The sequence below is a fragment of the Brassica napus genome, chromosome C4, assembly GCF_020379485.1.
Source record: "Brassica napus cultivar Da-Ae chromosome C4, Da-Ae, whole genome shotgun sequence".
Classification (NCBI taxonomy): Eukaryota; Viridiplantae; Streptophyta; class Magnoliopsida; order Brassicales; family Brassicaceae; genus Brassica; species Brassica napus.
In genome coordinates this window covers 45,044,910-45,056,047 of record NC_063447.1, presented here as the reverse complement: position 1 = coordinate 45,056,047, position 11,138 = coordinate 45,044,910, and the positions used below count along the sequence as shown (strand labels likewise).

Genomic DNA, 11,138 nt, shown 5'->3' with positions numbered 1-11,138 from the left:
AGAATTAGGAGCACCAATAAAATAATATGGGCATCTAACTCATCATCTTCATGAGACAAATATGATTCTTTTTCTTCTGATTCTTGTTGGCCAAGAAATTCTGAATCCATGTTTGATAATAAATTGACAAAAGAGCTTAGAACCTATCAAACAAGCACGAGACTTTTAGTAACCTATCAAAAATTTATAAGACAAATCCATTCAAAATAACAAGCTATAACTCAATATTTGTTTCTTTGTATTTTACTCTCTAAAACACTTATAAATCTATTCAAATCCAAATTCAAATCAAATGGTTAATCAAATCCTTACTATTGAATAACACCTAATTTTGAAATCTATTTTAAAATCATAGAACCAATAACAATGAATTTGAATACAGATTTTAAAATCATAGAACCAATAACACTAGATTTTGCTTGGATTTTCAAATTCATTAAAATCATAGAACCAATAACACCCTATAAAAAGAATGAATGAGAATGATTGTTCTTTCTCAAAAATAATGAGGAATAATTTTGCTTTGTTATTTTTTTAAAAAGAAAGAAACGAATGTATTTTTTTTGGAATGTTCCTTTTCATTTGCTTGGTAACCGATCACACCCAACGTGTAGCCTCTCTCAATCTCCTATTCTCCATGCGAATCCGTTCCTCATTCTTAGCTATCTTCCTCCTTCCGTCTTCTCCTTCTCATTCTCTTCCTTCTCATTATCTTACCTTTCTCTCGATTCTCCTCTCTCTCCGGTCTCCGCTATGTCTCATGCTAAATCCCGAGAAGACGCAAATGGTGAATGTCGTGATTCGAAATCTAGGGTTACCATCGTTGGAAGTGGAAGTTGGGGGAGCGTCGCTGCTAAGCTCGTCGCTTCTAATGCCCTCAAGCTTCCTTCGTTTCATGGTATTGTGTCATCTTAATGCTGTTTTCAAAAACCAAGATCGTGAAATCTTGAAAGTTTCCTTCTATTTATTTATAATCGAAATCATGAACAGAGTTTGCATCGTTCATGTATGTAGAATTGTTCGATTTCGATGATTGTAGTGTGCCCCAATGATTGGATGAATCTTTTGATTAAAACCCAATACGTTTCAGATGAAGTGAGGATGTGGGTGTTTGAGGAAGTCCTACCAAATGGTGAGAAGCTCACTGATGTCATCAACAAGACCAATGTAAGGAACATGGATGATGCTGTTCTTTATTTATTTATTATTGCGATTCTTGATTGGTTTATGTAGTTATTTTCTTGGTTTATTAATTAGGAAAATGCTAATTACCTTCCCGGGATTAAGCTAGGAAGAAATGTTGTTGCGGATCCTGACCTTGAAAATGCAGGTTAGTGACTTTCTCCTGAAATTTTTATCATTTACATGATTGAAATTGATGAGTTTAAACCGATGCAGTGAAGGAAGCAAACATGTTGGTTTTCGTTACACCGCATCAGTTCATGGATGGTATATGCAAGAAACTAAAGGGAAAAATAAAAGGAGAGGTTGAGGCTATATCCCTTGTCAAAGGAATGGAAGTGAAGAAGGAAGGTCCCTGTATGATCTCAAATCTCATCTCCAAAGAACTCGGTATCAACTGTTCTGTTCTTATGGGCGCAAACATCGCAAACGAGGTCATTACATCGACCTCTATCATCACTTACATGATCCAATACATTCTGGTTTCACATTTTCTGTGACTAATACTGCAGTAACAATAATACAGATTGCTGTGGAGAAGTTTAGTGAAGCAACGGTGGGATATAGAGAGAGTAGAGAAATAGCTGACACTTGGGTTCAGTTGTTTAGTACTCCCTATTTTATGGTCACACCGGTAGGAATGAATGAATGAAATGGCTAAAATCCTCATATAGAGTTTTGTCAGTAACAATACCGCTTGAATTAAAATAGGTACGTGATGTTGAAGGAGTAGAGCTGTGTGGGACATTGAAGAATGTAGTGGCTATTGCAGCAGGTTTCGTTGATGGTTTGGAAATGGGTAATAACACAAAGGCAAGTAGTTCAAATGAAGTTTTAAGTGTATCATTTTTAAAGAGATTAAGTTGGAGAAATTCTCTAGGATAGTCTTTTGAAGTTCTTGTCACAAAAATAGTCTTCAATGAAGAAAATGACTAAAATAAATTTTATTCAAAACGTAAAAATGATCAAAATATGTATTTTTACCTTATGTTTAACTAATCTAGACTTAGGGTTTAGAGTTAATGGTGGTGTCATTTTCAAGTTTAAAAAAATAAAAAAAATAAATATTAAAAATTTCAAAATAAAAAAATGCTATTTTGGTTATTTTCTTTTTTGAATGCTATTTTTGTGACAAAAACTTAAAAATGCTATTTGAGAGAATTGTCCATTTACTTCCTAAAGCTAATTACTTTTAAAAACATATATAGGCTGCAATCATGAGGATTGGTCTAAGAGAGATGAAAGCACTCTCCAAGCTTTTGTTTCCATCTGTTAAAGACAGTACTTTCTTTGAAAGTTGCGGTGTAGCAGATGTCATAACAACTTGCTGTAAGGACTGAACAAAATCCTAATTATCTTTTACCATTATGTGGACTTCCTTTCAACATTGTTTCACTTACCATTACAGTAGGAGGAAGAAACCGAAGAGTTGCAGAAGCATTTGCCCAAAGCGGAGGAAAAAGGTTTAACCTTTTGTTAATCAAATGTGACCTCTGGTTCACTTTAACTGCTTCTAGTTAGTGTATTGATGTTTTTTTGTGTGGCGTAAACGTAACAGGTCTTTTGATGAGCTTGAAGAAGAGATGCTAGAAGGGCAAAAGCTACAGGTAGACTGACACCAAAAGTTTCCTAAAAACGAACTTATAAGCTTGGTTACTAGTATCTGTTTAACCCGTTTATCTTTGTCTCATTGCTTATTGAAGGGTGTTTCCACGGCAAGAGAAGTGTATGAGGCTCTGAACCATCGTGGATGGATGGAGATGTTTCCGCTGTTTTCAACGGTTCACCAAATCTGCATAGGTCGTCTTAAACCTGATGCCATTGTTAATTACCGAAATTTTGGTCCAAATCCAAAGCTTTAATGGCTTGATCGAACACAGTCGTATTTTCAATGTTGTAATCAGAAGTACTGGATTTGTTAACTAATTTTGAAGATTCACGAACGCGATTCACATGACTGTTAGTTAATTAATATGGTAATTTGTATTTTACTATTTTAAGTTTTTTATAATCAAACCATACCCATTTATTTTAAATTATTATTAAAATTTTCAAACTAAACTGATCGTACTAATCAAATTTAATCTAAATTATTTAAGTTACCAGAACTTTACAAAACCAAAAGAAAAAAAAAACTGAATAGTTTTGTTTAATTCAATACCCATAATAAAATCGAAAAACGGAATTAGCCAAAGTGGAATAATTTTTGTTTGGTTTAACGCGATAAAAAAAGTAGTATCCAAACTAAACGAAATTTGAAATAAACTTAAACAGAATCAATCTATATATAATAGCAAACCTAATTTGTGTTAACGGATGATGTCATCATTTTTTTATAGGAAAAAAAAAAGAAGATTTAACGTTCCAGATTGATTTTAAAATCAATCCAGGGGTTCTGATTTTCTAGGTGATGTCATCATAAAAAAATAGAATTTAATCCAACGGTTGAAATTAGCAAACCTTTTAATCGAAGGGTTGAGATTAGACGTCCCTTTTATTTTGACTAAGACGACGCTACCGAAGCTTCGTGTCTGTAGTGAAGCATTGCGTCCATTACTGGAATTGTGACCTTTGGTTCACATCTCTTCCTCTGTTTATATTTGATAATCAGTTTACTATTCCTCTTTTTCTCACTTTTCTTTTTACTCATGATTTCTGATTCGATTTTCTGACAAACCAAATTTTATCTCCCGATCATCCACCATTCATGACCAGTGAGTTGCCATTAACATCCTCGATCATTGAAGCTTCCTTTATGAAGGTAAATCTTCTGAAACTCTCGATCCATTTTTTTGTGTTTAAAGTAAATCGCCTTCCAGTATGAATTTTGTGTTATTGAGAACAATTACTGTATTTGCTTTATTGAGAACAATAATTCTTTATTCATCGTATTCTTTCCGAATTGAATTTATATTCTGCTGTGTTTTGGTTTCATTGTCTCTCTTTCATTGGTTTAGTATTTCTGTATATCTCGGCCTTTTTCTCTGTTTTTCCTCTTCTTCTAATCTGGCTTAGTCGAACAGTTCGATTCAAACATATGAGGTGAAGTTGAACCCTAAAATAAATTACCCACGCGATCCGGGTTACTCTTTGTCTCTCTTTCACTATTTTGTGTGTTTTTTTTTGTATATGGCTTTGCATATTTGAAAAAGTTAGAAGAACATACCCAAACACCTTAACTTTTTATGAACTTTTCATAAATTTTTGTTTACGTTGTTGCCTTTTTTGCTGTCTCCGAAATCTCTATTTGCTAAGGTCGTTGTATTCAAATAATTTCACTTCGGTTGGTTGCTTATCGATCATTGTGTTTAGTGCATTACTTTGTTTTGGTCTACATTAGTAACAACGTAATTAGAATCTGACGAGTGAGCAGACTGCAACATTTTGAATCATCGCTTCTCCTATGCACAGTGGTCAAGAGGGAGAGGAAACTCCGAGTTGGTGTTGATGAGAATGTGGAACGTGTGGATGGGTTTGGAAGTGAAGATTAACGAGTTCTTGATGAACTTCAAGAACCTGCTAAAGGCGAAGAATTGGTGATTAAAACTGTGGAAGCTGATGAGTTCCTGGTTGCTGTCTCGCCGGAGGATGTGGTAGCAAAGGAGATGGTAGTTCGTGAAGAAGACGGACCGAGAGGGTCCGCAGAAGAAAGAAGTGGAGAAACCGGTGATGAACGACATGAGTTATTGTTCGAACGGTGGAAGATGAACATACTTGTTCTGTAAAAACTTGGAAACATGAGTAAAGAGGAGGCAATGGAGCAATATCTTGCACTTGTTTCAGAGGAGATCCCTGGTTTGATTAATATTGGTCATACTGTGATTTGTTAGATATTGAGGTTTAAAATTTCATCTGGAAGTCTTTAATGGCTTTTGAGATCTGACAAACTGACTTATTTACTCTTCTCTCTCTACAATTAGGGAAGATGCCAGAAACGGGTTCACTAGAAGATATGACCACCTTAGACACAACTGGTGTTGCATCCAGCAAAAATAGTAAAACTAATTAGTAAATGACATCTTTGTTTCGGCTGTTTCTTGTATCTTTCATTCTAATATTCAATTATCTTTTCCTTTTTCTAACTGCAGGGTAACTCGTAGAAGAGACAATAAGAAGAGAATTCTTTTAACGAGAGTGTTTTCCAAAATTGCATTATGATTTACAGATCTATGGCCATTCAATATTTTGTAGGACTATTTTAATCTTCAGGATGTAAGCACTTATCAGCTACTAGAATGAAACTTCAATTTTTATTGTTATAGGGTCATTTATCTATCAGTTTGCCAATAAACCAGAGAAATGATCAACAGTTTTACCGATATTATATGGTTGATTCTAATGCACACCCTTTATTATCTATTCTGATTTAAATAATCTATTATACCTCTGGCCAAAGAAACTTCAGCAAGGGCACATCTAATCTATTATAACGGAGGCTTTGTATGTACATTTGCTCTACAAAATGCCAGCTACCATTATTCAATCGTGAATGGTCGCAAGTTGCCATTGTTATACTATTGTGATCATCATGCTCTCCTTCCCTCTCTTCATCCCTCGGCTTTGATGCCGTTAATGGAGAAGCCACCAGCAGACACTGCTACCGGAGGAAGCAGCCGTGCCATTGAAAGCCATCGTAATGGATCCGGATGAAGGAGTCGTGGAGGAATGACAAGCAACCAGAGGCGCCATATTCCTCACCGGAAAATATGTTACAGAACTCCCTTCTTCAGACTTTCTCTACTTCTAAAAAGCCATCAAAATCCATTGATAAATCTCACTGTATTGATTCCAACACAACTGTAACTTCGACGGAAAGGAGAAAGAGATCAACAAGTCGATAATAATGCTGTGACTTCGGCTGAAAGAAAAGAAGAAAGACGTTCGTGCGCAGTATAATTTACTTATGAGATAGACAAAGAATTCTAAAGAAAGCAAGTATATTTTGGTCAAGCTTCCTTTAATTATGCAATCTAACGGACAAGTTGGGTTCTTTTAAAAAAATGATGTCATCATTTATTAAAAGCAAACAACATCTATTGATTTCCCGAATCAATGCTTTCCCTCGAATAACAATGGATTGGCACCTCTTGAAATTTATATATAATAAAAAAACACTTTGCCAAGTCATTGAATGATCAAATGATTGTTCATTATTATGATTCACTTGTAAAGTTTTTAGATATATTATTTCGTAAATAGTTTATTATACTTAACAAGGTTAATATTTCTAAACTAGATTTATAGCTGAACAATGGTACGTTGTACCTCCATGCATGTTATTCTTTTTTGTAATATTTTTAATGGTGGTTCAGCTGTTTGCCGTCCACTGCTGAGAGTGAAAGTAGTCGATGTTCTCTGAAACCAGCCTGACGCATTATCCTCCAACTTTGGCACCCACCAGACTCAGGACTTCGCTCAAATCAAACAGATAACTCTCAGTTTGGACGGAGAAGCTCAGAAATATGCCACACAAGAACCAACCCCTGGGCTGAACCAGTGTCCCACCATCTTATTGTCCCCATTCGGCTCACAAGCTCTCATTACATTGTTCGACTTCTCTGCATGTTGTTCGCACACGAATTTGGTTTTAGGAAATTCTAATATAATGGTTTAGATTTATATATTAGAAATGTAAATATATGGTCCCATTAAAATTATAAATTAATAATTTATATGTATATATGTTTTATATAAATAAGAACTTATTATTATATTGTTTTTCTATATTCACAATGTAATTATCTTTATATTTTCTTAAAACTATATATATATTTTTATTAGATTTAGTAATATTATATCTAGAACCACATTTAAGTTCTATGCAATATATATTATATACACCAAATATTATAATAAAATTAATATAAATGTTAAATTTTAAAAAATAACAATTAATGTCTATATACTAAAATCAAATATTTTTTATCTTAAAATAAAAAGTCTAAATAAAGAAACTTTTGTAAATTAATATCTTTAGAAATTAATGAAATTTCAAACCACCAACATTATTAATTTATAAAAGTTCTACTGTTATCCAGGATTCATTGGGAAAACAGAAGAAATCCGTCAAATAGTTTACCTTTTACAGTGATTTCTTTATTTTTTTATTATTCTATACTACTCAATTCTTAAAACATTTTTTTTATCCTGGAGAACTCCTTGTAACTTATATTTGGCATTTTATTTCCATTAAATAATATTTCATTCACCCATTGTCTTTTATCAAATCACAATATAATTTTCTTCTGTGTTTTGTTGATTAAAATACATGGGGAACTCACTTTTAAATTTGCATATCATAATTTTCTATTGGAAACTTTTAGTTAAATGTTTTATATTAATCTATTATATATATGATTTACTTACATAAGATTAAGATTAAGATTGAGATTGAGATTAAAAGTTAAGGCATCCATTGATTTTTTTTTATTTTGTAATTTTAAATGAATTTGTTAACAAATTGCTATTTTGTTCTATTTTTTTTTGTGGTAGGTCATTAAAAAAATTCTACAAATCTGCTTGTTCTTTTTGAGTATCTAACATTGATAACATTTTATCTTTGTTTTCATAAATCTTTTTTGTCTGATGTTTTTATATGTGTATGGTATATTTTTCAAAACTTGCATAAAATAAAATGATATATAGTTAATAAATTTGAAAGATAAATAAAAAATAATAATTTAAAATATATATAATCATCGAGTATATATATTATTAATATTTATAATTTATATTTATAGTAAAGTATTTAACTATCCGCGCGAACGCGCGGATTTGTTTCCTAGTCATAGTAACGGAATAATAAAGTTCCCAAAAAACAAACAAAAGGGAACGCCGAATGCTAACATGTAACATGTACTGTAACTGTACCACGAACCTTGTGACAAATAAAAAACAGTAAACATGTAATGTACAGAGACGTTAGGCCTAAAAGAGATGTAAGCTCTGTTCTTTTCACTAAGGGTGCGACTTGCGACTTGCGTCAGCGTCAAGAAAATTACTCTTATCAACCATGCCTGACACAACATCCGCGAAACAACGTAACTTGTTTTCCAGTCGCGCGGCAATCAGCGAAGAGTGAAACGGACCCCGGAAATTTTAGCGTTAGCTACGTCTTGTTTTTTCAGCCGCGCGACAATCAGCAAAGAATGAAACAGCTACGGTTCGGTCAAATTTGGCTCCGTCGTAGTGTGTTTTTCTGACGCTAATGCTGGTTGCAGCGTTAATGAAAAGAACAGAGCGGTAGTCCATCCGCAAAAATGCCACGCAGTACATGTTAAAACGCCACGTGTAAGTTAAGACAATCTCCACCGCAAAAACGCCACACAGTTTTATTCGTGAACAACACAACGTCAGGCAGTCCATCCCGCTCCAGAAGAGACCATGGACGAGAGAGAAAAGAGAGAGCCTTTCCCAATGAGTGGAAACAAATAACAAATCAGAACATAATAATTCGTAATTTGCTTTCCCTTTTTCCAACTTCCTTTTGCATTTTTGCACTCTTTTAACTGTTAAAAGGGTTCGCTTCCTCTTTTCTCCTGTGGTTATCGCTCCTCTCCGATTCCAACCTCCGGCGACTCCTCTCTCCGATTCAACACTCAGTGAGTAGTCTCCTTCTCGCTTTTTTTTTTATCTTTCGTCTCAGCATCCGTAACGAAAAACCTCGCTATTCGTCAATGGCGATTTGAAAATCGCTTCCCTCGTTATGTAGCGATTGCGAGGCTCGAATGGATAACGGCTTATGTATACTATGTTGTTTCATGGTGGATTTTGATCTGTTTAGGGTTTAGAGTTTGTTTGGCTTGTGAAATTTGACGGATGTGTGGTGTCACTTTAGGTATGGTGAAAGTCTTACTGCATTAGCTTCTCTTGAGAACTTTTCAGTCTTTCATGGCGTTTTAAGTCCATTCCCCAGTTTCTATGATTTTTGTTACTTCTCTGTTTTGCTTAGATGTTGAGTATCATAGATTTTGAACTAATGTCATTGATCTCAGGACCAAGAAATGGCATAGCAAATCCTTTGCTTATCTTATGGTCACAATGTTACTGCATTACGCTTTCTGTGCTTCTTTTTACCCTCAGGACCATATGGTTTGAGCATTTTTCACATTCTTTCATGGTGCTTAAGCCCCTCCAATGATTCGATATATCTCTTCTTCTTAGGCATTGAACTAATGCAGTTGATCTCAGGATCAAGAAACTATTGAGCTGATTGGGTTCTAGGGAAGATTTGTGTGTTTATGTTTTGATCCATACACAAGAACACTCTACTTTAGTCTAACAAGTTAGTTCAATGACATTATCTTCTTTCAAAACTTTGTCCAAAGATCCTAAACCTGCAAATAACTTAGCTTCTCATCAAAAGACTCTCTACACTCATTTAGACTTTCATGGTAGACATCACTAGGAATTCCAGTTGTGCTGCTGTCAAATGCCAACAAGATGAGTTTCTTTTAGCTACATGTGACTTTTGTCTGAGACTTTGAGATATCTGTTGTCCACAGCTATGACCAAAAGAGCAGCGGAAGAAGCGACTCCTTCAACGGATAGCAGCACAACTGGGCCAAACTTTTTGGGTTGCTATAGAGATCAAGTAGCAGAGCTCTTGTCTCAAGAAGAGAGGCTCCCTCATCATGAAGACGGGGACACTAAGAAGCCTTCTACTGAAATTATAGGAGCTGGGATCTCAAGTCTAAAACGAGAGAAGTTGAAAGCCTTGTTAAGGCAGTGCGTGACAGATCTTATTCCAGGGGTTGATGAGGTATACACATTGAACTGTTCCAAAAATCACATTTGGTGTTGTTGATGCTTCGCTTTTATATTTCAGAGGAGAGACAATTAATATTTTAGAATTTGTTTTTGCAGATGCAGTCGCGTGCTCGCAGCATGCTCCTAATGTCTCAACTAAGTAACAAAAAACTATCAATCTCAGTAACCAATGAAGAGGTGAGATGATACGTATCTTTCATTCTTCTCCGGATAGGTGTTTATGAAGTCCTTTTTGTTCCTCACATCTTTTCCCTTAGGTGGAGGATGATATACAATTACTCATGAAGTCTGATCCTCGTCTTTTCAAGGAAATAGTGAAGAAACATACGGATGATGTACTTACCAGCGTAATGCTCTAACTACATTTCCTTCTTCTGTAACATATCTAGCTCGTGTAACATATCTACTACATCCATATCTTGTCTGAAGCACAAAATTTATCTTTTTCTCTCTGCTTTGCTAGCTGAACAACATGCAGCAGCAAGCCGAGAAACTCCTTGACAATGTGGCCACTTCATGCAGGTATATAATGCAGTATCTTACCTTTCTCTCACTCTCATCCTTGACAATCTTTTTCCATGGTTTGCTTAGTTGTTGTCTGTTAACTCATATTGGCAGACCTATGAGCCGAGACGAGAAGCGAGATCTTCAGAGATCAATCAAGGAGCTTCCTGGAGGAAATCTAAAACGCATTGCTGAAATCATCAAAGACCACCATGCAGCTTCGGGGAAAGCTTTCTCTGATGAGGTCACTGTCAACTTGGAGGACGAAGTAAGTCATCAGAAAAAAATAACGTAGACTTCTTCGTCCAATGGTTCAATTATATGATTATAACAAAACTTTGAAAACATTTTTGTTTCAGGATAACGTAATGCTTTGGAGATTGCATTTCTATGTGGCCGCGGTGAAAAGTGCAAGGAAACTAGCAAGCTAGGTAGTAGTAGAGGTACATATCACATTACTCTTTTATCCCTTGTCCCGAAGTTGTGAGTATGTTAAGAACTGACAAGGAGAAAAAAACTTAGCACTCAAGGTTTTATCAGCTTGGGTTTTTTTTTAGCATTTTAAACAGAAAGATCCGACCGGTTGTGGTTACAGTGCAGAGCTTTTTAAAAAAAAAAAACTTTTGTCTGCTTTGAACAAAGAATATGCGAAATGAAGTTTTAATTCATCGGAGTTTTTGTTA

The 11,138-nt window shown here is 34.8% G+C and overlaps 2 protein-coding genes across 12 annotated transcripts; both read left to right on the top strand.

Annotated features, from left to right (window-relative positions):
- The first annotated feature begins 541 nt into the window (after positions 1 to 541).
- LOC106446171 (glycerol-3-phosphate dehydrogenase [NAD(+)] 1, chloroplastic-like) lies at positions 542 to 5,441 on the top strand. Of its 11 annotated transcripts, none has more exons than XM_048756172.1 (13): positions 557 to 898; positions 1,091 to 1,167; positions 1,258 to 1,330; positions 1,399 to 1,616; positions 1,709 to 1,816; positions 1,894 to 1,995; positions 2,391 to 2,511; positions 2,591 to 2,645; positions 2,741 to 2,789; positions 2,886 to 3,943; positions 4,594 to 4,977; positions 5,103 to 5,177; positions 5,271 to 5,441. In XM_048756172.1, exons 1-10 carry the CDS (start codon positions 754 to 756, stop codon positions 3,042 to 3,044), a joined length of 1,107 nt encoding a protein of 368 aa, XP_048612129.1. In that variant the 5' UTR covers positions 557 to 753; the 3' UTR covers positions 3,045 to 3,943; positions 4,594 to 4,977; positions 5,103 to 5,177; positions 5,271 to 5,441. The 11 variants fall into 11 exon arrangements, with proteins under 11 accessions (XP_048612132.1, XP_048612129.1, XP_048612131.1 ...); XM_048756174.1 differs by having other exon boundaries at positions 5,103 to 5,190; XM_048756166.1 differs by having other exon boundaries at positions 4,594 to 5,020.
- Positions 5,442 to 8,583: 3,142 nt separating this feature from the next.
- LOC106394658 (bromodomain testis-specific protein-like) lies at positions 8,584 to 11,138 on the top strand. Its single transcript, XM_013835225.3, has 7 exons — positions 8,584 to 8,783; positions 9,687 to 9,943; positions 10,048 to 10,128; positions 10,209 to 10,298; positions 10,415 to 10,473; positions 10,570 to 10,723; positions 10,815 to 11,138. Exons 2-7 carry the CDS (start codon positions 9,689 to 9,691, stop codon positions 10,884 to 10,886), a joined length of 711 nt encoding a protein of 236 aa, XP_013690679.2. The 5' UTR covers positions 8,584 to 8,783; positions 9,687 to 9,688; the 3' UTR covers positions 10,887 to 11,138.